Source organism: Globicephala melas, chromosome 13 (genome assembly GCF_963455315.2).
Source record: "Globicephala melas chromosome 13, mGloMel1.2, whole genome shotgun sequence".
Taxonomy (NCBI): Eukaryota; Metazoa; Chordata; class Mammalia; order Artiodactyla; family Delphinidae; genus Globicephala; species Globicephala melas.
This window is the reverse complement of record NC_083326.1, coordinates 78,809,089-78,834,592: the sequence shown is the minus strand read 5'-3', so window position 1 is coordinate 78,834,592 and position 25,504 is coordinate 78,809,089. Positions and strand designations below refer to the sequence as shown.

General features: G+C 34.9%; 1 protein-coding gene across 2 annotated transcripts in view; it reads left to right on the top strand.

Annotated features, from left to right (window-relative positions):
• The window catches only part of TAOK3 (TAO kinase 3), a 187,376-nt gene that overhangs the window by 111,076 nt on the left and 50,796 nt on the right, over window positions 1-25,504 (top strand). For both annotated transcript variants that reach the window (XM_030860399.2, XM_030860400.2), the window contains 8 exons: window positions 1,273-1,344; window positions 1,738-1,839; window positions 5,613-5,658; window positions 6,565-6,661; window positions 9,073-9,186; window positions 10,371-10,462; window positions 21,401-21,494; window positions 22,514-22,595. In XM_030860399.2, coding sequence (XP_030716259.1) covers window positions 1,273-1,344; window positions 1,738-1,839; window positions 5,613-5,658; window positions 6,565-6,661; window positions 9,073-9,186; window positions 10,371-10,462; window positions 21,401-21,494; window positions 22,514-22,595 — 699 coding nt within the window. The remainder of the gene's footprint in view (window positions 1-1,272; window positions 1,345-1,737; window positions 1,840-5,612; window positions 5,659-6,564; window positions 6,662-9,072; window positions 9,187-10,370; window positions 10,463-21,400; window positions 21,495-22,513; window positions 22,596-25,504) is intronic.

Genomic DNA, 25,504 nt, shown 5'->3' with positions numbered 1-25,504 from the left:
TGTTTATTGTTGGAATTAAATTTTTTTTAATTAGAAAGAAGACATTGCTCTGAGGAGCTTCTTTAATTGTATTTTAGAAACTGATTAGACATTTTTCTATTAAAATTGGTGACCTTATTTTACCAGAGAGTGAATTCCAGTTTTACTTCAGAAACACTGCTATTGCTTTATTATTCCACAATAGTAATATCATAGAACCGAAGTAGCTTACTTACATCAGGGGTATGACACTGGTACAGAGCCCTGTTATTAAAGAAGGCTAAGATTAGATAATGTTTAATGTCTTATACTTATTTTTCTGAAAATTTTTAGAAATATTTTTAAATTTCTTAAGTAAATTTGGAGGAAAAGATTATTACATCTGAGGTATTTATGATTTTCAGGCGTGCTTTCAATGAACTGTTATATTTTGAGTATGGAGAAGATATATAGAGATAATTATGAGACAAGGCAACCTTTATAGATGAATATATACACATAAATGTGTGTATGTATTTATGTGATACATTCTTACCGTAAAATATAAGTACCTTTGAAAGTGGAAGTCCCTCTTAAGATTAATGTTATCCTTTGCTGCACTGTTTAATACAGTAGCCACTATTTAAATTTTAAGTTAATTAAATTTAAAATCCACTTCCTTCGTCACACTAGCCACATTTGACGTGCTACTATATACGATGTAGATATAGAACATTTCCATCATCATGGAAAGTTCTTTCAGACATAATAATATATCTGATAATCCAGGGATTACCACTGATATATTTTCTCGTATAAATTCTTTCATAATTTTTTCTACACATATAATCATTATTACTGTTTTGGAAAAAGAAGATCATATTGTACAGGTTTTTTTTGTCATGATATTTTTTACTATTACCATATATACATATTGATTACCTCATTCTCTTAATGTTTGTTTCATTACATGACTGTGTCATATTTATTTAACTGGTTCTGCATTGGTAGACATTCTACATGGTGAAGCCAGTATGGATATTTTGGAAATATGACTTCTTTGATTGGATATCTTTTGTTAAACCTTAATCCCTTTTTACATTATAGCCTTTGAATGTATATGGAAAGGGATAAAGAGAAGTTGTACCTTGAAGTGGGGTGGAAATGTCTGTCTAGCCTATCAAAAGTTGCAGCATCTTTAGACTGTGAGAATGAAGGGTGAAATGTTATAAAAGTCAAGTCAAATATTTAAGTTAAACTGGCTGAAACATCGTTCATTCTTTTTAACCTTTTTTCCCTACTCTCTTAACACAGGCCACAAATGCTCACACCAATGAGGTTGTGGCAGTTAAGAAAATGTCCTACAGTGGGAAGCAGGCACATGAGGTATGTTAAAGACATTGTGTACCTAAACTGAGATAAGCAGGTTAATATGAAATTCACAGTAGAAACAAAGTTCTTTAAGCATTTCTTTATCACAGTTCTTTTTGTCCCTTCTTGTGGAGCATATAATAAACGTTCCTAATATTCTACCTCAGTCAACTATTTTGTGGAATAGAACATGGATTAGTGTAATGGATTTATTATAATATATTTGGTGATTGATTTAATTTATAGGTAATAAAACAAGAAATAACGCAAGTTTAAATTGCTTCTTTATGAATTAAACATTCTCTTTGTCCATTTAAAATAATGAAAAGACTATTTTATATGTATACTTGAAAATAAAATACTGTTTTCTGTTCAAAAATTATGATATTTTCTTTCTGACTTAAATAGAAATGGCAAGATATTCTTAAGGAGGTCAAATTTTTACGACAATTGAAGCATCCTAATACTATTGAATACAAAGGTTGTTACTTGAAAGAGCACACCGCTTGGGTAAGTAAGAGGACCTCTGTTGTCTTTTTATTTTTTCCTATTAAAATTTTTTTCTTTTCCTTTTTTTCTATTATCTCTTTGGTCTGTAAAATTATCAGCCCATTTCTGTCCCATGTGATTTTTGTTTGTCAGTATTTACCATTTGTTATTTCAGAGTGTGCCATTATGGTATACATTCTGTAAGTTCAAGCATGACATCTAGTCTACAGGAAATTTTATTCTTAAACACTCAACAAGGAGAGAGTGAAAAGTTAACATCATTTTATAATGATTTATTTGCAAAAGTAAAAAGCAGTGCCTTTTATTCTCATCCTAGAATTTTTATCTTTGTCATTTCTCATCCCCTACTCCAATTCCCCCCAAATTTGGAATTATGCTTGATACTACCATCACTGTCTAAGTTTTTTACCAAACAGAGCCTGGATTATGATTAGTCTATCTTCTTACTATATTTTTATTTTACATGATTTTGTTTATGATTTTAGGTTAGCACATTAGACATTGTCTAGAACAAGTAAATGCTATACCTTGTACTTTATGGGATTGCACATTCCAATTTAAAGTATTCAATATCACTATCATTTATTGAATACTTACCAATATACAAGTCCTTTCCTGTACATGATCTCCAATTAGGGAATGGAATTTTTGTTCCCAGATAGAATATCAAAGGTTAAACATAAACCTTTCTGCTCAAGGAATTCTTAAGATATCTAGAGCCATTGCTTCTGTACTGAGCAGAAGAAATTAATAAGAGGAGTATCTCATTCTATGGAAATCAGTTCTCTGGCAATCTCAGCTGTCTTGAAGGAGTCAAGAAAGGGATTTTGAGCAGGCAGAATAAATGTTACAAAATCAAGTGCTAGATATCATGTGTTTCAAAACTTCAGAAAATCCTCCGAGCTCTTATTTGAAGCCTGTTTACTCTTAGATTACATAGAATGCTAATAAGTTTGGTTACCTAGTGTTTGTCTATAAGGATTTGATAGGCTAATTAGAAGGAACTCACAGAACTAAAGCTGCTGGAGACATGCATACAAATAGCCATAACTAATTTGACCTGAAGGAAGAAGTTGGGGAAGTTAGAAAGCAGACCTAACAATTTAAAAGCAGAGCAACTAGAGCTGATAATTGTCAAGGGCAAACGGCCAGCCACAGCTCAGGTGCCCTTGTGTTATGGAATAATTGGGAAAAGAATGTTTGGGACAGAAATACAGAGTTAACATGTAATTTTAAAAATAGACCCATAACTATAAACATACTCTAGTCGGTTCTAAAGTTCTATGTTCATTTTCCTTATACTCAGTTTAAGGAAATTATATGTTTGTATTAATTTACATAATTTAAGAAATCAGAGGGAATTCCCTGCCGGTCCAGTGGTTAGTACTCCGTGCTTTCACTGCTGAGGGCCCAGGTTCCATCCCTGGTCAGGGAACTAAGATCTTGCAAGCTGTACAGCGCAGTCAAAAGAATAAATAAACAAATAAAAAAAATTTTAATTATAAAAATTAAAATAAAAGAAATTAGAAAACTGAGTAATACAGTTGAGAAATGTTTCCATCAAAACTGATTAAAAATATTGTTTGTCAGTTATACCTTAATAAAGCTGAAGAAAAAAGAAAAATAGTGCACCTAAAAGGCTAATGTTCATTATAATATTCACTTATGTGGACGCTTTCATTTCACAATAAGAAGTAAAATTAATGTTTCTGAATCTGCTTACTTTTTTTAAATAATAAATTTATTTATTTTTGGCTGCATTGGGTCTTCGTTGCTGCGCATGGGCTGTTCTCTAGTTGCGGCGAGCGGGGGCTACTCTTTGTTGCGGTGCACAGGCTTCTCATTGCCGTGGCTTCTCTTGTTGCAGAGCATGGACTCTAGGCGCGCGAACTTCAGTAGTTGTGGCGCGCGGGCTCTAGAGAGCAGGCTCAGTAGTTGTGGCGCACAGGCTTAGTTGCTGTGTGGCATGTGGGATCTTCCCAGACCAGGTCTCCTGCATTGGCAGGCGGATTCTTAACCACTGCGCCACCAGGGAAGCCCTGAATCTGCTTACTTTTAATATAAAGCAGAAAACTATAATAAAGTTTCTAAGCTTTAAAGTTTCTCATATTGTTTTAGATTATTCCAGAAATGGAATAATTTTTATACATTATGTATATTTAATTACATCTATAAATATATAATAAATTTAATAAAGTAGATGTATGTCTTTATTATATATAATAATATATATGTATGATATATGATATATTGTGTACCTTGCTACTGGAATAAATTCAGAAGAATATAAGATGTGTATGTTATGTTATGTACAATTATATATTATAATAATATATGACATATAATAATATATAATATTATATCTCATATCCTTCTAAAATATTCCAGTAATGCAGGGTACATAATACATAAATGTTTTCACATTAATTTTTTTTAATGAAGGAACCAATATGTTAATAGTAGTTGTGTCTATGTGATTATAGGAAATTTGTATTTCATAATAAGCATGTTGTGTTTATTTAGAATAACAAAATAATAATTTGTAGGTGTGTGTGTGCTTGTGTGTATATGTGTGGAGATTGGTCACTGAGCACTCCACTTCTGACCTTGGCTATAAATCAGTAGTAATCTGGAATGCCTAAAATATCTAAGATGAGAGTAAAGAAAGAGTTTTCTCATTTTTGCTTTTCACAAGCCTCCCAACATTGCAGAGCCAATAAATATCAATATTAATGTAATAGTATTGTTCTAGAAATATTTTAAGATATAAATTGAAATATTCCATCTCTCAGGAATTCAAGCTAATGTAATAATACATAGCAGGATACTTTTTTTTTTTTTTTTTTGCGCGGTACGCGGGCCTCTCACCGTTGCGGCCTCTCCCGCTGCGGAGCACAGGCTCTGGACGCGCAGGCTCAGTGGCCATGACTCATGGGCCCAGCCGCTCTGCGGCATGTGGGATCTTCCCGGACCGGGGCACGAACCCGTGTCCCCTGCATGGGCAGGCGGACTCTCAACCACTGCGCCACCAGGGAAGCCCCAGGATACATCTTTAGATTGAGTTCTAACCAGTGTTTTCTTGTTTAGAACTTTTCAATTTTATTTTATTTTATTTTATATTTTGGCTGCATTGGGTCTTAGTTGTGGCACACGGGATCTTCACTGAGGCATGCAGGATCTTTCATTGCAGCGCGTGGGCTTCTCTCTAGTTGTGGCGTGCGGGTTTTCTCTCTGTAGTTTTCTCACGTGGGCTCCAGGGCTCAAGGGCTCTAGTTGAGGTGCGCAAGAGCTTAGTTGCCCTGCAGCATGTGGGATCTTAGTTCCCCGACCAGGGATCAAACCCATGTTCCCTGCATTGGTAGGTGGATTCTTCACCACTGGACCACCAGGGAAGTCCCAGAACTTTTTAAAATGTGAAAGTAGGGAATTTACTGCTTACTTGTTTGTATTATTTAACTAATAATTTCTAGTATAGATTTTACTGGCTCGTTTATTTGGTTGCCACTTTCCAAGTTACAAAATTTAATTTATACTCCAACCTAGGCACCTTAAATCCTTAAATATAATCCCCATATTGTCTTAGACCAATTCCAGTTTCAAATAGGAAATAACAAAAACAGAAATTCCGATTTCAAATAGGAAATAACAATAACAGGTTCAGATGAATCAGAATATTTATTCTCCTAGTATTCTTAGTTCCTTGGTTAGTTGGTTGGTTTTAGCAGTTTCTTATTAACCTATATTATTCTGGTTATTATTTCAATCTGTTACAGTTGGTGATGGAATATTGCTTAGGCTCAGCCTCTGATTTGTTAGAAGGTAAGGATAAAAGCACTATCCCCTTCTTTTTTACCTTGACCAGAATGTTGTCTACTCCTGTATTAAAGCACACCTTGGGCAAACTAAATGGTTAATGACTTAGACTTAAGGGTTATGTGGATAAGCCATGCAGACTCTGTCTCTGCCGTGTCACTGAAAATATCTGAGTAATGATTAGCAGCCCTCCTGCTGTTTTAATTCATGGCCCATCCAGGGCAGGTACTATTAAAATGTTTGGGTTGTGTGATGTAGTATGTGTAGCTAAAAACATCAAATTCATGTGTATGTATGAAACAGAGGTAGATGGTATCGGTATCCAAATTATATTGATATTTAACCCTTTCACATCTCTTGACTGACCCAGTTCTCCTCTGCAGACGCTGTTATAATCGGAGACTGAGTTAAAATTTACATTAAAAAAAAACTTTCTTATATTATCCATGATCTCTGAATAGAAATTGCTTATTAGCTGCTTTCACAAATAATGAAAACCTGTAGTTAGAAGGGGTACTTATACATGCTTGCGGCAGAGGAGAATAATGCAACCTAAAACACTCTAGGCACTTAAAATGTCAGAGGGCCTTGTAGATTTGGGCCTGACCAGTTGGAATCAGTGTGGCTTTGACTTGCAACTGACAAGTAAATTAACAATTGTTGCAGTGATTATCAGGCTTTGTTTTATTTTATTTTGAAGGGGTTTGTTTGTTTTTATGCTTCAGTTTCCTGTTATCTGGTTATTTATTGTTATTCTATAGAAAATATATATCCTATGTATTTAGGTGAACGTGTTCCCAAATTGTCATTTAAGAAAAAGTATATAATTCAGCCTGCTATAGCTGTATAATATAATAAAAATAGGAATGAAACTGATCATCTATTCCTGGCTTTTTTTTTTTTTTTTCTCAGTTCATAAAAAACCACTTCAGGAAGTGGAGATCGCTGCCATTACTCACGGTGCCTTGCAGGGGCTAGCCTACCTACATTCTCATGCATTGATTCATAGGTAAGATTAGAGGCCAGTTACATTTTCATTTCAGTTACAGGACAGTCTGTTCAAGGAACCTTGAAAATTAGTGCATGCTCCAATTTTTAGGGTGCCTAAGAATTTATGGGAAGCAAATAGATTGCTGCTGCTTCTGGATGTAAAGAGTAAAGTTGCCCGGATTTAGTTCCTATCTCTTGGTCTCTCGCATATAACCACAAAGACTTATATCATCTCTGTTCTGTAGGTAACTATTCTCCAGGCATAGTGTTGCAGGGAAATTTGAAGAAGAGCCCAGCAACCTTTTGATACTGTCAAGAAAAAAAGGAAAGAAAATTAGCCTTCCTTGCATATATTTATTTCCTAGCTGAGTTCTTCTCCCTTTCCTGTTGCAAATAACAAATCAATCTCATGTAAATATATGCTGTTTTATCAATTTTACATTTTTTGCATTTCTTTAGTCCATATAGATATTTAGGAAGGTATTATTGTCTTCATTTTGGTAGATGAAGAAACTGAGACTTAAAAAGATTTAAATAACTTGCCCATAGTTTCCTAGCATTTATGTAATAAAGATTGAAACTCAGATTTTCTAACTCCTAATCCAAGGCTTCCCTCTAAATTACATTTTCTTTATCACAGCCCCACTCTCCTCTTTCCAACCTACTTCCCATCACTAACTTCTTAACAAAGATGTTGTTACCAATTTTTCCTTCTCTCAGTAAAGAACTTCTAGTACTGTTACTTTAATGAATGGTGACCAAGTAGTGGAATATGAGGTAGGCATAAAGGACCTGAGATGGCTCAAAAACAGAAGAAAAAAAATTTTACATTTACTAGGAAGAAATGAAACTATTAAGTCATAGGTTCCCCTTTTGCTTCTGTTTTAATCGTCCTAGAGTAACCATCACAGTTACTGGTACATACCACAAAGCAGAACTCCCTCAAGATAGGCAGACCAAAATTCCTGCCATGAATTTGGCTTATTCATAAGGATGAAGAATGAACGTAACCATGTCTAATAAATATTGATAAAATTAATTTAACTGTAATTTATGGATTTGACAATTTTAAAGTATATATATGTATAAACTTTAAAGTGTATATCTATCTATCTTTGGTATTAAGATGTCATTACTGAATGCCAACTTGTTTATGACAGTTTTGCCTGCTCCTGTTTTAAAGGTCAGTTCAGGTTTCTGTGCCTTTATTACCTCAATTTTCACATTAATTTAATGTTTTATTCTATACTACACTTTATCTTTTTTAATAGGTAAAAAGAGTTGAAAAGCCAAAAAGCTTTTAAAGAATGCTCTTTATTTAAAAATAAACTCAGATTCTTATTGTTTTGATTTAAAAGGCAAGCCAGGGTTAGTGAAAAGATATTTTCTGTTGTACGAGAAATAAATAATGCTTTTTTTAGTTCTCTCTTCCAATGCCTAATGTCTTCATGAGGAAAGAAACTGAATTTTCAAGGGAAGATTTTTGGAAAAGTTATTTTGAGAGCATTTGAACCTTTCATTTTCAACTTAACATGTTTTCCTCATTCCCTCTGCTTTATCTTTCCATTGCCCATCAACGTACAATTCTTAGTTCCTAGTACTCATTACACCTCATGACTTTTTTAAAGAGAATAAGGAGTACGTCCACATCTTCTCATTCCAAATTTTCATACTGCAGATTAAATTTTTTTAAATCATGTTTTTTAAACTTTTTGCTGCATAAAATATCTAGTAGTTTTAGTAGTAACCACTTGAGATTCTTTGTAATAATACAATAGAAATGCAATTTCCTAACCCCTAATCCTTGTTTGTTTTGATCTTTCAGGGTCTTCTTTTTACTGTACAGTGTTATTTTTAAAATAACACCTTCTCTATAACATGTACTCTCAAATGCCTTAGAGTTGCAGTTACAATTAAAGGCAGAGAGAAAGGGTCACAGGCAAGAAAGAAAAGGTATGTGTGTAGTTGAGGTTTATTGGTAGGTAGTCGATACAGAGTCACTGAAGGTTTGTTTAGACTGACTCCAAAAATGTCATGAAATTTGGAAGAGAAAAAAAAAAGGCAGTTACAGATGGTGCCAATTTTCCCCAGTACAAGCAATACTGTTGGTGACTGGATTCAGCAACTAATATGATTTTGTAAGTGTAGCAACTGAGTAGGTTTCCTTGTCGGCCATGTCTGCCTTTTTTCTCATTGCATTCCCTCCCTCTAAAGAAAGCTCTACCTTTTAGTAATTACTATGACCTACCAGTAAGTACACCAAGGAATCTGGGCCCCCTTACAACATGCAGTAATCACTAAATCCCCTTCTGGCTATCTGAGCAAGGTTTTTTTTTTAATAAACTTTTTGTCTTATTAATTGCATGCTCTGACCTATTCCATAATCAAAATTGAAAAGTAATTTTCTAACCCTCTTATTTTTTCCTATAGGGATATTAAAGCAGGAAATATTCTTCTAACAGAGCCAGGTCAGGTGAAACTAGCTGATTTTGGATCTGCCTCAATGGCTTCTCCTGCCAACTCCTTCGTGGGCACACCTTACTGGTATGTGGAATTAAAAAACCTGACATAGTTTTAAAATATGTGTATATAAACAAGATGGACTCATAGCACTGGTTTTGTTTGTTTGTTTTTGACAGTGTCTCACCGTGTGTCTCAAATGAGATTTCATTAGGAAGGACAGAAAACTCACTAGCAAAAAAGAAACCCTCAAACTTAGTATAAAATTTCCAGTGACTTTAAATTGTTCAAATAAGGTTGATGTCACTGTGTGTAAACTGAGTAGGATTATCAACTCACTGACCAAGCTCAGGTTTTAGACTTCATTTGAAGTTTCTTTTGAACTTTTCTCTTCAGGCAGAGTCTCTAGGTGAGAACAAGGTAGTTTCTTTAACCTTCTGTAGCCAATGAGCATAAATTTTACCTTTCAATGAAAGAAATCCAGATTCTTGTTTCTGTTGAATTCTCTGATACTTTACCTCACTTGTCATTCTGACTTAAAGTTTCACCCCATTCTATTCAAGACTCCTTTCCTTCCTTTCATAGATACATTGGAATTTCACTGTACCTTGGAGAATGAATTATACCTCTGGAAAATTACTTGCCTACTAAAAAAAATCAGCTACTATTTGAATATTTTTCCACTGTCATCAAATAGTATCTATTAAGCAACTACTTACATATACTAATAGAGAACAAAGCATATTAAACTATATGGCCCTTACCCTCCTAATGAAAATCCATTACGGACAAACAAAATAATATCCATTATTATAGCCAGTTTATTTGTTTTTTAACTTGTAACATCTTTGAAATATCTGATTGTATTGCTTTATGTAATTGCATAAAGTATTCTTCATGTTGTTTAAAGTAGTTTATTTAAATGTTTCATACATATTAATCCTTTACCAATCTCTCTGAGGTAGCTAATAAAATTCTCTCCATATTATGGATGAGGAAACTGATACACAGAAAGGTTAAGTAACTTAGCCAAGACCAAAGGATAGTAAATGGTGGAACCATGATCTGGTGAAATATATTGTTTCATGTAAATCACTGAGTGTATTGTTTATATTTTGAATAGTGTTTTTTCAAATTATTTGTGTAAGAAAATTATAACTTTATCAGATAAAACTTAGAATATGCCCCAAACAGCTATTTTATTGAATCACTTTATCAGGTGAATTTTTTTAATTTGCAACTTGAGTTTTGTACATTATGTTTGGCAGGATGGCTCCAGAGGTGATCTTAGCTATGGATGAAGGACAGTATGATGGGAAAGTTGATATTTGGTCACTTGGGATCACTTGTATTGAAATGGGTGAGTAAAGAGTTGTTTTCATTGTACTTTTGAGAATCACTCCGTATTATGATTGTTAATTCACTTATCCAGTGATTATTTAATGAGTTACTGCTATATATGTGCTAGGCAATGTGAATTTACTATATTTTTTTCTATGCTTTGGTATAACATCATAAGATTGCTTTTCTCTGCTATATTAAGAAAAAGAGTTTTGAGCAGATATGGCAGCTAACAAATGTAAGAATATACAATAGTTAGAATTAATATTTGAAAAATATCCATTCTCCATAGCATGAGTGATGATATATGTCCTTCATAGTAATATTCATTACTTAATTTACATTCCTATTTGTATAAGGGAAATCTGGAAAAGTAATAGCAGGCTTATCAAAGATTGGACTCTAAAAAGTAATAGCAAAAGTAATAGTAGGCTTATTAAAGATTGGACTCTAAAAACTGACATGGGACTTGTCACTGACATGGGACTTGTCACCACTGATGGCTCAGTGGTTAAGAATCCACCTGCCAATTCAGGGGACACGGATTCGAGCTCTGGTCTGGGAAGATCCCACATGCCACGGAGCAACTAAGCCCATGCACCACAACTACTGAGCCTGCGGTGTTAGAGCCCGCGAGCCACAGCTACTGAAGCCCGTGCTCCGCAACAAAGAGACGCCACCGCAGTGAGAAGCCCACGCACCGCAATGAAGAGTAGCCCTGCTCGCGGCTCTAAGCTCGCGCAGCAACGAAGACCCAACAGAGCCAAAAATAAAATGAATAAAAACTAACCTATATAGAGAGCAACCCCAGAGAAAACTTCATATTAGGGGATACCCCCAGCTTTAAAGTTGTCCTCCAAATATTGTTGCAATTATCTAAAATTGTCTAACATACCACAGAATCTCAATCCTCTGGTTGCATATTTTGAACTTTAGTATAACTTAAAGTTACCATTATCCATTGGTATACTGGTAATTTTAACCAATGACCCCCCTGGGGGGCGAGGGGAAGCATTTTGTAGCATTTGCCAAATTCTGTGGTGTAAGTATCCCTACCATAGCCAATTTCACGTTATCAGTTTGAATCACTAAGTGTGGAGTTGGAGAAAGGTATGCACAGCTAACCTTCGAAAGCCAGTGTGAGCTGGCTCCAGCACAACAGTGCCTTTATTTAGATTTTTTATTTAAAATTTATATAAATATGTCTAGTTTTTTAACAATCCATTTTAAAAATTTCTTTGTCGAGCTTTAAAATTTGTTTAATTTCTTCTATGTTGTTTAATATAGGGTTTTTTTGTTTAATTTCTTCTATATTGTTATCCAAATTTGTCCTAAGGATTTCTAAGTTCAGTTTGATTCTCAGAGTATAGTTTTCTCTTTCCCTAAAATGTTTGGCCTACAGAGATGGCTTGGGATATGTTTGTATTGCATTTCCAGTTGCTTCATTGACCTCTTCCAACAAAGAAACATATGATAAAGATACACAATTCGTCTTTTTTTTTTTAAACTAAAGAGATGTTAGTAAAGAAAACAAAAATTCAAGGAGGAAACAGAATATTTACTTAATTTTTTAAAATAAGTAACATTCATGTGTTTTGTAAATCAAAAAATATAAAAAGATAGGCAGTGAAAGGACTTCTTCTACCCCTGGCCCTATTCATACAATTCCTTCCCCACCCCTGTGAACACACACAGGGAACCTCTGTTATTAATTTCTTGTATATCCTTCCAGAGTTTCTTTACAAATATGTATATTTTTATATATATTATATATGTGTATATATGTATATATGTATTTATTTATTGTGTGTGTGTGTGTGTGTATTTATAATATATAACCTTCCATATCCGTGCCTTCCATATCCATGGATTCAACCAACTGCACATCAAAAATATTTGGTAAAAAAAAAATTCTGGAAAGTTCCGCAAAGCAAAACTTGCATTTGCCATTCTTTGGGCAGCTATTTACATTGTATTTACAACTATTTACATGACATTTACATTGTATCAGGTATTATAAGTAATCTAGAGGTGATTATATGGGAGGATATGATTAAGTTATATGCAAAAACTATGGCATTTTATATAAGGGACTTAAGCATCCACAAATATTGTATTCTGGGGCAGGCTGGGGCAGTCCTGGAACCAGTCCCCAACAGTTACTGAGGGACGACTCTAGAAATATGTATATATGCTTACTATATTCCCTTTTACTCCTAAATTAACATATACAATTGGTTCTATACTTTGATTTTTCACTTAATACCATCTTGGATCACTGTTTTATATTAGTAACTTAGACACTTTTTCATTTTTTACTGGCACTATGTTATTCCATTATATGGATATACCATGGTTTATTTGACTGGTCCTCTATTAATGGATATTGAGGTGGTAGATTTCTTTTTTAGTTTCTGATATTGTGTTATTCTCTGTTTCATACGGAACAAATTCATCTTATTAACACTGATTTCGGGGGGCACTCCGCAGAAATATTCGCATACTTTTAAAAGGATTCGTGACAAACTTCCAGAAATATTTTGTAGAATTTGACAAAGGTAGCCCTAAAATTCATAGAGCCAAAACCAGTCAAGACAATTCTGAAGAAACAGAATTTGGACAGAAGAGTCACTATACCACAGTCCAAACCATAATAATTAAATCAGTATGGTCAATAGAACAGACTAGAATGCCTAGAAACAGACTCATCTATAAGTCAGATTTTGGTATAAGACAAAGAAGACATTAAAGATGAGCGGTGAAAGGATGGCCTCTTTGATTAATAATATGAGACAATTTGTTAATTATATGATAAAAGCCAAAATTAAATTTCTAGCAAATGCCATACACAAAAATAAATTCCAGATTTTAGTTAAATACTCAAAAGTAAAACTTTAAAACTTTTAGGAAAAGATCCTTTATGCCTCAGTTTCTTTACCTATAATATAGAGATAACAATCCCATGAAGTAAGTGCTATTATAATGAAGATTAAAGAATTAATGAATATAAAGTACTTAAAACCTGGCCTGGCATGTAATGAGCACTATGTAAGTATAATTAATATTATATTATTCTAGGAGTATACCTTTATGGGTATAGGGAAGAATTTTTCTAAACAATATTTAAAAAATAATGACAAATATGATAACTATTAGTACTTTAAAATATAAAGCTATATAAAACACAAAAATTAAAAGGTAAGCGTAGACTGATAGAAAGTAGTTGAAACATATCTACCCAACAGAGTATTGGCCCAGAATTTATAAAGAACTCTCACAATTTCTTTACCAAAAAGAAAAAGATAAATAGCCAGTACAAAAATGGGCATGAATATGATCAAGCGATTAACATTGAAAAGAAGACCTAAATGGACAACAAGCATCAGAAGATACTCTGCATCATTAGTAATCAGGGAAATGCAAGTTAAAACTATTTCACATCAGACTGGTAAATTTTTTTTTAAGTCGAAAGTTAATAAATTTGGAGAAGCTGCTAAAGAAACAGGAACTCTCATACACTATTGATAAGAATGTAAATTGGTATAAACATTTTGGAGGGCAAGTTGGCAGCATCTGGTAATAGGGATGTCAACTGGTATAACCACTTTGAAGGGCAAGTTGGCAGCATCTGGTAAGGATGATGAGGAGGAGTGTCAGTGACTCAACATTTCACTTCTAAGTATACACTTTAGAAATTTTATGCACGTACACTGGAACATGTGTGAGGCTGCAACCTTGTTTGTAGAAGCAAGAAATGGTGGAAACAACCAAATTCTTATGATGAGCTGGATCTACATGTATCATCATGGATAAATCTCAAATCATAACATTGAATAGTTAATGAACAAAGTCACTGAAGTTTAGGTACAGTACGATGCCAATTATGAAAGCTTTATAAACAATTTTATATATTATTTATGAGCATATATATATTAATAAAACATAACATAGATGTAAGAGATACCATCTCAGAATAGTAAACTCTGGAGGGCAGAAGAGGAATAGTTATATCTCACTTTTTTTTAGAAGAAAATATCTGAAACAAATATGACAAAATAATGTTAAATCTAAGCAGTAGGTGTCTGTTATAATACTATGCAAATTTTTATGTATTTCAAATATCAAATTAACTTTTTTAAAATTAGAAATAAATGTACATTCCTTTGGTTTGAAAAAAAAAAAGAAACTATTCTCTGTGTAGCATGGAGTTAGCAATTAGACACCCTGGATTTGAATCTTGGCTTTACCAGCACTTAGCTGGCAGGACAGTTATGTGTGGCTGCATATAACACCAGCAGGCATTCTCATAGTCTAGGATGTGAATGACACCTTCTGGGGTTGTATAACGTGTTGATTCTGACGATGAGACCTTGGACAATTTTCTAAACTTCCCTAAGCCTCAGTTTTCTCATCTAAATGAAAATAACAATACATATTGCATAGGTATTGTCAGACTTCAATGAGATAACATATGTAAAGTGTTTAACATAGTGCTTGGCATATATCAATGCTCAAAACAGCTGACTGCATTCATATGTAGGATTATTCCTATTTTTGTCATTTATATTCTAAAGTGAACCAAAATTTTACTGCAACTGTAATAGCAACTCCTCAGTTACAACACTTTAAAGGGATGTCCCTGGAGTTGAACCTTACAACTAATTAGTGCCCACCCATTGTCTCAGAAAGATTTTTTACCGAAATTTTTCTAAAATATAACGTGGATTCTGCCCTTCCCAACCTAATTAAATAGAGCAAACAACACACGCCCTTTTATGATGATTCAGCATTGTCATCACATCAGTTTTTGTACTATGTAGATGTAGTAATGACTGGAGTTTCAAACAGCAGTCGACATTGGTAAAATAGGTGCAGATCCCAGGAGGTACCTTAGTATTTCCTCTCTTGAGACAGGAGAGGAAATGTGCTTAATTTCTGATTTTATCATTTTATAAAAAGGAATTGAAATATATATAACAAAATGCTCTCTATATCAGCCTAACTTTGATTGCCTTTTATAAAATGATTTACTGAATCAAAGAACAGAGTAGCCTTCTCCCAAATTGTCTTATCCTCCACAACAGCTAGTCCTTCAAATTGATAGATGATAGTATTAAGTTATGCCTAAGAGCACAGACTATAGTCAGATAAACTTGAGTACTAATTCCAGCTCTGCCATTTTTTAGTTGTATGACTTTGGTCAAGTTATTTTAACTGTCTATGAAATTTGCATAATAAGATCCCCTACCATATGGGGATTGTCTGGATTAAATGAAAATGTGGACATAAAGTGCTTATTATTACATCTGGTGTATAGTATGTGTTCAGTAAATGTTAGGCATCATCAGCACAATCCTAGTATATATCATATCATCAAATTTTTAATTTACATTTTAACATCTCTTTAAACTGGGAGGTATTTTACAGGCAACAGCATTTTATGATCATAATTGGCAGCATTTTGTTCTGAGTTATACATAAAATAGTGGTACATCTTAAATTGCGATGCATCTTGTTGTCAATGACATCTTAGATTCAGAGAAAGATGGTAGTACATGCTCAGTTAATATTCATAAAATAAAATTGTTACCAAGGACATTTAAATTCTCGGCAATTATTCAAACTTTATTATACTGGAAATGTAATAAACCATACAAGTACCTCTTTGACAGCTTTACTATACATCTCTATTTCCTTGGCATTAATCTTGTTAATGAACACATAAAAGAAGGGTATTTTTTTTTTACATGAAAGATGATTAAACTGCTGCATATATAAACCTAAGCAATGATTTTTCTAAGTTTTCTGTATGTTTCAGGTTTAATGAAATTCCAGGTACAGACAGTATACTTTAAATTTTACTTTTAATGTTGAAATTACAATGAAAGTTGTGGATAGTGCCTGAATAATGTGTTGTCCCCTTTCCTTGTGATATCTCTTCTATGACAGTGTATATATATATTTTAAACATCTTTATTGGAGTATAATTGCTTTACAATGGTGTGTTAGTTTCTGCTTTATAATAAAGTGACTCAATTATACATATACATATGTTCCCATATCTCTTCCCTCTTGCGTCTCCCTCCCTCCCACCCTCCCTATCCCACCCCTCTAGGTGTCACAAAGCACCGAGCTGATCTCCCTGTGCTCTGCGGCTGCTTCCCACTAGCTATCTATTTTACATTTGATAGTGTATATATGTCCATGCCACTCTCTCACTTCATCCCAGCTTACCCTTCCCCCTCCCCGTGTCCTCAAGTCCATTCTCTCCGTCTGCATCTCTATTCCAGTCCTGCCCCTAGGTTCTTCAGAACCTTTTTTTTTTTTTTTTTAGATTCCATATATATGTTATAACAGTGTATGTTTTTTAAAAGCCCCTAATCTGTACACTGAATCACTGAGGTGTCATTAGAAAGCAGGAAGATGATAATGCTGCTGGCACTCACTCTCTTTCCTGGATCAAACTCCAAGGTCCCTAAGCGGTTAAACCTGCTTTACAAATTATCTTTTGATAAATTGATCTTCCGCTGAAAAACCTAGGTAAATTCATGCATCCTTGGAAGCTTCTTGGACATTGAAATTGTCCAGTCACCAGATATTTTATTTTTTGAGATTATTTCAAGAGGAGTTAATTTGACACTCTTCTGTTTAAGCTATAGACCCTTAGTTCACCAGCACAGACCATGGTAGGAGCTGGCAAATGGTTCATCAGCATTGACAGGGAATTGACTGTGTTCAGAAATGCATTCTCCAAGGGAAAAAAAGAAAAAAACATAAATGTTGTTTCATAGTTCCTCTGCCTGGAATTTTCTTCTTCCACATTATTATTGCCACTCACTGTTTGTGTTAATAAATGAATGTAGTGATGGCTGTTGAGGCGACAGGGGTATATTTAGTCTTATAAAGCTTCTTCTTCCTTTTTTTTTTTCATATTGAAATACCAGTACTATCTATTATAAAATGCACAGAATAATTGAAGAGGCACTGAGGTCTAGTGAAAAGACAAGTCTTGGAGTCTTACAGGACTGGGTTGAAATCCCAATTTAGCCACTTACTGTGTGGCTTGGTTTCATTATTTAGACTAGCTTACCCCAGTTCCTTCTGTTGGGAAATTGAAGTAATAGTGCTTATCTTGACAAGCTGTTTTGAGAATTACGAATAACATACCATATGTAACATACCTAAAGTGAATGCCTGACATGTAATAGGAACTCAATAAGTGGTAGCAATTATTATTATCATTAATTATTACGGTTGTCAACCATATTTGTTCATAAGAAATCTGCCTTTTCATGAAGTGTTTATCCAAAGATGGGGTACTCTCTGATCTTCTTTATTAAAATAAAGCTCAGTCTAGGTGCTCTAATTTAGCATGAGCTTTGCCAAGCAGAGCAGTGTCCAAAGGTTTCTCTGAACCTTGATCTCATAAAACATACATGGAGCATTCAGAAAAAACTTGATCATTATCTTTAAATTAAATAAATCACTGTTTTTTTCTTTTAATTTAATTAATTCAGCTTTTTTATGCTTTCACCTTTTTCCTTTCTTTGGAGGTAAAATGGCTTACATATCACAAGGTAGCTTCAAAGCACTTCCGGTTCCTGTTCTGTTGCTTATCTAGAAGCTTCTATGCAGACTATTATATTCTACAGTAAAGGCTGACAAGCTTTCAGCTAAGGACCAGATAATAAGTGCTTTAGTCCTTTTAAGTCATATAATCTGTCATGACTACTCAACCCTGCTGTTGTAGCATGAAAGCAGCCATAGACAACACATTAATGAATGGACATGGCTGTGTTCCAATAAAACTTTACAAAAACAGGCTTCTAGGTGAATCTGACCCACAGGCCATAGTTTCCCAGCCCTTGCTCCATAGTATGCTGACTTAGCAATGAACCCTGTCACTATGGCTCAGAAGATTTATGTAGTACATCTAGCAAAGGACTTGAACATAGGTGAGGCCACCTGAAACTGATATTTAGCTAATGCTTCTCAGACCGTAGAGCTGTGTACTATATTTGGAATGCCTTTTTTCATGTGATTCTCTACTAGAGCTATTCCACCCATAGTGTGGCTGGCTGTCTTCCTGTCTTGTTCACAACAGGCTATCTGCCACTCACAGACCTCACATTCCTGCTCCAAATCCGCTACTGCCTTTCTTATTACTGTTGAATTGGGTTTTGTTGTTTTTGTTCCTTCATCCTCCCCTTTCTAAATTTCTATTTTCTTCTTTCTTTAGCTCCCCTTCCCTACTCTTTCTCCTGTGCAATTTCGTGTTCTTCTAAGCAGCTCGAATTGTATACCTTTTGCCAATGAGTGGGAGGGTTCCTATCCTTCTAATAGTGAGTGAAGCCATCACATAGTATCTTGATGTAAGCCCCAAGACTTAGTCACTCCTCAGTCATTTTTGTGACTTCTTGCTGCACAAAGATTCTTTGTTTGTTGACAGATTTTCTTCTTTGCCTTAATTTGCCTTACCTTCATTTACTTATCTAATAGGTATTTTGGGGCCACCCAAAATATATACCAGGTGTTGTGCTCAGCAGTGGGAATGCAAAGATGAGCATAATAGACATTGTTCCTCATGAAGTTTAGTAAACAGAACATACATTAAGTAAAGAATTACGTAAATAATTAGTTATGGTTGTGATAGGTGGTAGAAAGTTAAAATATAATTTGCAATGACAGAATCTAATGGGATACCTATTCTTGAGAGGTCAGAGAAGGCTTCCCTGAGGAAATGATTGTAAGCATATAATAAGCCTTGAATAAATATTTATTAAATTAATGCAGAAATGCAACTATATTTAAGGTGAAACTGAAGGATTGGGAAGAATTAACCAGGTAAAGTTTAGGCAACAAAAGTGAGAGGGGAGTCCAGACAGAGGAAGCAACATGTGAACCAACCTGAGCTTGGTTCTTTCAGTGAAGCAACAGATGCATGAGAAGAGGGGGGAAACATTGATTCTCAAAATGAAGTGCTGGAGGTAGCCAGGGTCATGTTAGGAAAGACCAGGAGACTATGTTTAAAGCTCTAGACTTTGTCCTAAAAATCATGGGAATCCATTGATGGTAACATGATGAGTTCCTACTTCCACATGGTTCCAATATTTGAAGTTGTCAGAAGGCCATGCTCTAGAAACTTTCTAGAATCTACCTCCTGATAAATAAAATAAACCTGAGCCTTTTTTTTTCATCTTATACATTTGAAACAGGTATAAAATCCCTTTGTCCACACTGCAGCTTTCAAATTTCCACTTGTTAACAGTTCATGTCCCTATAATAGTGGTATCCATTTGGTGAGTGTAAAGTATCCTGTTGAGAAGTTAATAAACAATATTTGTGGAATCAGAGACTGTCACATTTCAAAAGTATCAGAGATCATTTAGTCAAGACTATGAGGGGCCCCTCCAGAGTATCACTGATAAATAAGTATAGTTGCCTTCTGCTGGAACTCTGCTAATAGCTTAAAGTTCACTGCTATCAACATTATTCATTGTGGGTTTTGGGGGGGGGGTTGGTTTTTCTTTGCTTTAGCACTCTGGCTTTTCACAAGTTCTTCCTTCTATGAGTAAAAAATGTCTTCCCTGTTACTTTTTGTTCCCTGCCCTTAGTTCTTGTTATGTTTCTTAGAATTGCATAGAATAAACTGAATTCACCTTTTTTTTTTTTTTTTTTTTTTTGCGGTATGCGGGCCCTCCCCACCGCTGCGGCCCCTCCCGTCGCGGAGCGCAGGCTCTGGACGCGAAGGCCCAGCGGCCATGGCCCACGGGGCCAGCCGCTCCGGGGCATGCGGGATCCTCCCAGACGGGGGGCACGAACCCGCGTCCCCTGCATCGGCAGGCGGACTCCCAACCACTGCGCCACCAGGGAAGCCCTGAATTCACCTTTTTAAAAGTGGTTAAGAGGAGAATCTTTACTTAAAAACCAAGGTGCTCTGATGAAACCTGAGATCACATTATGAATTTTAAAGTGGTACTATATAAAGAATCCATTAGGATAAACACAGTAGAATGAGATAGTGATTTATCTTCTGTGACATAATAACTAATAAATAGCATAAAATTAACTGTACTCAGAACTAGAACCTTATTTCTTTGGTCAACAAATGGAGCACCTAATATTTGAATAATATCTTATTACATATGCCAGAGAATAAATAAAAGAATAAGAGTATTAGGGTTATAAGGTCTTGCTCTTAGAGCTTATGATTTCTTTTGAGAGAAAAGATTTGTATGTTTATATAAATGCAATAGAGCACATGCCAAGTGAGCAGTCTACTAAAAGACAGCAATAGAAATTACAAACATGAGATCATGGTGGGCTGGGATGGAGTAAATCTTCTACTAAGAAGTATCTGATTCACTGAGTTTCTTCTTAGAAGGGGATGGACAAGACCTTGCTTACATTTATCCTTCTTTTCCTACCTCCTTTTTACCCTCTACCCTGACTTGTACCAGTTCATTAGCCTGGGTGTGCCTTCAAATGGTGTTTATTGAATTGAATTACTTTACCTCCCATACTGTGTTAGTGATGTTTAAGATGTTCCATTCCATCATTATCCCTTTTTTTCATTCTACTTCTCTGCTTTCTGAATTTTTTTCAATGAATACATATTTTTTATTTTAACTAAAACACACACACACGAAGATGTTCATACCTATTGTGGGAAAACAAAGTCCAGCCTTTTGAAGATACATGTGAAAAATAAGAAAACTTTTTTTTACTCTCTTGAAGTGGGTTCTGTTAGGAGCTTTTCCAGTGTACTTTAAGATGACCAGTAGCTTCTTCTAAATGGCTATCCTGAGCGACCTTAGAGATTAAAATAAGTGGATTATGTGGCATGAGGATAATAACGAGCTATTGATTTAGTGGCACAGCTTTGCTCATAGTTCCTTATTTCTCCATCTGCCTGATGCCTTGCAAGAACTGCTTTATCGTGTTTCTTTTCTTTCAGCGGAACGGAAGCCCCCTCTTTTCAACATGAATGCAATGAGTGCCTTATATCACATTGCCCAGAACGACTCCCCCACATTACAGTCTAAGGAATGGTAAGACTGAGCTGTTGCTTTAAATTTCTAAGAGAAATCACCATATGTATTTGGCACTTTCATTAAGTTACACTTTAAATATCTGACCTAGAAAGCATTTCATTCCTTCATTGTATGTTGTGATAACTGACACTGATTCTTTATAAGCCTGAACTTTCTACACACACACACACACACACACACACACACACATTATATTTCTACCCTCACTATGGCTTCTACTGTGTTCTTAATGTGTGTAGGAATTGAAATTCTACTAGGTACATGCCCTGCTACCTTCCTAACCAGTCTAGTCTCTTAAGTCATGATGGTTTTGTATTGATCACCTCAGTCTTATCACTTCCTAGCAAGGATAAAGTATCCACTCTGATGTCATTATTTTTCTAGTTGTCATTTTTTTTTCTTTACTATATGTGTATTTAAATCTGTTGAGACAGAACATATACTATCTATTCAGAAGATATATTGTTCCTTGCTGAAAATTATGACATTTTGCTAACTATTGGGGCCACAGAGTTATAGAAAAAGGGCGATGTCAAAGAAGAGTAGACAAAATGGAATTTTCAAGAGAGAAAGTGTTTTCATCCAGAAAGCATATTCCTAGGTTCTCTGTCCCTTATGCTTCAAGTTTTACTACCTGGTTATAGGTTGTGGGTAATGGAAGAGTTACCAATTGGTCATGAAGAATATAGGCTTAAGACTTATGAGAGTTGTTATCTTTGGAGAGAAAAATGTACATAAAACCGTTGTATATAAATATAGTATTTTTCATTCTATGATATAACGATTTGACCTTGCTTATATGTTGACTAACTTGAAACTGTCCACATTCATTATCCAAAAGAATTAATTTTAGATACCTTAAACTTGAAAATGGTTCAGTTCTCCTGACATTCCAAAGTATTTTAATAAAAATCTCCTAAAATATAAAAATTTCCCTTGGATGAAAATTATTTAAAGTGATCAGTATGTTCTACAGACCCTGATTTTATTTTCTTTCAATGTATTTGCACACACAGGACAGACTCCTTTAGGAGATTTGTTGATTACTGCTTGCAGAAAATGCCTCAGGAAAGGCCAACATCAGTGGAACTATTACGGGTAATTTTTCAAGTTTATATTTGAGGAGGGGGATTTAAAGTCATGTTGTAGTGGAATATAGTAAATCATTCCCATGGCAGCTCATCATGACAAACTGGATTAGAATATACTGCCTTGTCATTTTTCCAGAGATAGTAGCTAGGCATAGAAGTAGCAAGATATGTGCTATATGTTCCCCGTAGAAAGTTTTTCCCCCATCTTTTCCCCTTTTCTTTTTTCTCCCCCTTCTTTTTGCCTTGTGACAAAGAATATTTCTCCTTGCTTTGGTCATCGTTGTGATGTTCCTGTGACTGATATCTGCATGAACTTTAATGCAGTGTTTTCAGGACAGAGACTGCCAGTGGTTCCAATACCAACTCTGGGATTTCAGTTAGGGTGTTGTCAAATCATCAGGCAATGAAGATATGTGATAAACATATAAAACAGACATTTTCGTAGCATTGCATCACACATGTTAACTGCATTCATCTGACTTAAACATAGCATTTTTGGGCTTCCCTGGTGGCACAGTGGTTGAGAGTCCGCCTGCCGATGCAGGGGACATGGGTTCGTGCCCCGGTCCGGGAAGATCCCACATGCCATGGAGCAGCTGGGCCTGTGAGCCATGGCCGCTGAGTCTGCGTGTCCGGAGCCTGTGCTCTGCAACGAAAGAGGCCACACCAGTGAGAGGCCCGCGTACCACAAAAAAAAAACAACACATAGCATTTTTGAGCATCTCTTTTCATGTAACATTTTATTGTAGGCTTTATATACATAGGCAGTGTGTTCCATTAATATCAGTGAAGTATGTGGGAGTCTTTTACAATCTAAGTATCTTTTATTGGCCACAGAATAGTCCAGGTTACTTTAATCTTTTCTGCGTATGTGTTTTTCAGCACTTTTTTGTTTGTTTCTTTGTTTGTTTTAAGAAAAACTCAGGATTGTATTGCCTAAATTTGTGAAGGTTAAAAATGTCAGCTGCCTTTATAATTGCACCTTGGCTAAGTCACAGATTCTTGGTTTACATTTTCTTTTTCTCAGAACTCTTATTCTGTTATTTTCTGGCTTTGAGTGTTCCTGAAGAAGTAGGTCCGAAGCTGACTAGTTTTTCTACCCAGAAGTAAGTTTTTTCTTCTTGTGAGTAACAGGCCACAACAATATGGTGACAGAAGCAACAAGGCAATGGACTCTACCTTATTCTCTTTTGGTGTAGAGCTATCACACGTTCTAGACATGGACTACAGACAGCAGAACACCAGAAACACAGATAATATGTTTATTACTTTGAAGTAGACAAAGATTTAAAAAGCAGGACACAAACAGCACTGCCATAAAGAGAAAAAAATTATAAATTTGGGCTATAAATTAAGGAGAAAAAAAAATCCTCAAAGAGATACTACAAGCATTCAAAGATGATATTTTAGGGCAACAGACAACAAAAGGATATAAAAAACAAATGGGCAGAGGTAAAGAAAGAAACGAAAGAGAAAAATTTAAATATAGATTAAGGGACTTCCCTGGTGGTCCAGTGGCTAAGACTTTGCATTCCCAATGCAGGGTGTCCAGGTTTGATCCTTGGTCAGGGAACTAGAGCCTGCATGCCGCAACTAAGAGCCTGCATACCACACTAAAAGATCCCACACACGGCAATGAAGATCCCACGTGAGATCCCGCATGCCACCACAAAGACCCAGTGCTGCCAAATAAGTATATTTTTAAATAAATAAATATAGATTAAAATCATACCATAAGCAACGAACTAATATAATAAACCAACCCATTTAGGTGTTTCCAATGGTAGATAGTCTTAGGGAAATAAAATTAAATGCAAAAGAAAATTTTCAAAAGATGATTATAGAGAACATGACACATGTGGAAGACAGAGGAGATATATATTCCAACCTATTATTCCTAAAGAAGAAAGCAAAACACATGGAACAGAAGATATTTAAAGATATACCTGAAGAAAACTTTTTTGGAAATAAATGTTTGGATCATTATTTGATTTGATTTACTCTTTGTTTGGTGGGCCAAATCAAGTGAGCCTACCATTTAGTCAACAATGTTTACTGATTGTCTACTGTGTGCCAAGCACTGTTCTAAGCACTGAAAATCATACAGTGATACAAAGAAAAAGATAGTTCCTGCCCTCCTGGAACTTATATTCTAATGAAGGAGTAAGAAAACAAACAAATGATTTGATATAATATCAGAAAAATAAAGCAAGGACTGGGATAAAGAGTAGAACTTTACAAAGTTCTAAGGAAAAGAAAATGTAAACCAAGGATTTGTGACCCAGCTAAGGTGCTCTTCAATTTATAAAGGCAGCTGACATTTTCAAGCCTTTTCTTCTCTTAAAAGCTTCTTCTTAATTACTCAGTAGCAAAATCCAGCCAATCTATTGATGAAAGAAAGAGCAAGAGAGAAAGAGAAAGGGACAGAGGGAAGAAGGAAGAAAGAGTGAATTAGGAACTGGGGAAACTTGTAAAAGAACTGGTGGTGAACATTAAATTTAAGTTTGCTGTCTGATATTTATTATTTATTTACTATTTATTTATTTAGCATTGTAAAGAGAATACATTCTTCATTTTGGCTAGACAGTACACATTTTAGAAGATAAAAAAATAGTGGAAGGGAGAGAATGAAAAGTAAATCTTCCCCTTCCAGCCCCTTCTTTAGAGTTAGCAACCGGTGTCACTAATTTTGTACATGTCCTTCTAGAGATATTCTACGTATATGGAAGTAAATATTCTTTTTTATTTTTGCACCAGTGGTAGCAAACTATAAACGCTGGGTTTTTTTTTAACTTTATAGTGTGTTTTGAGTATTGTTCCATATTACTACATGAAGAACTATCTCATCCTCTCTAATGGCTCCATTATATACTCAAATGGACTGTAGTTTTTATAACCAACTCATTTATGGTGTTT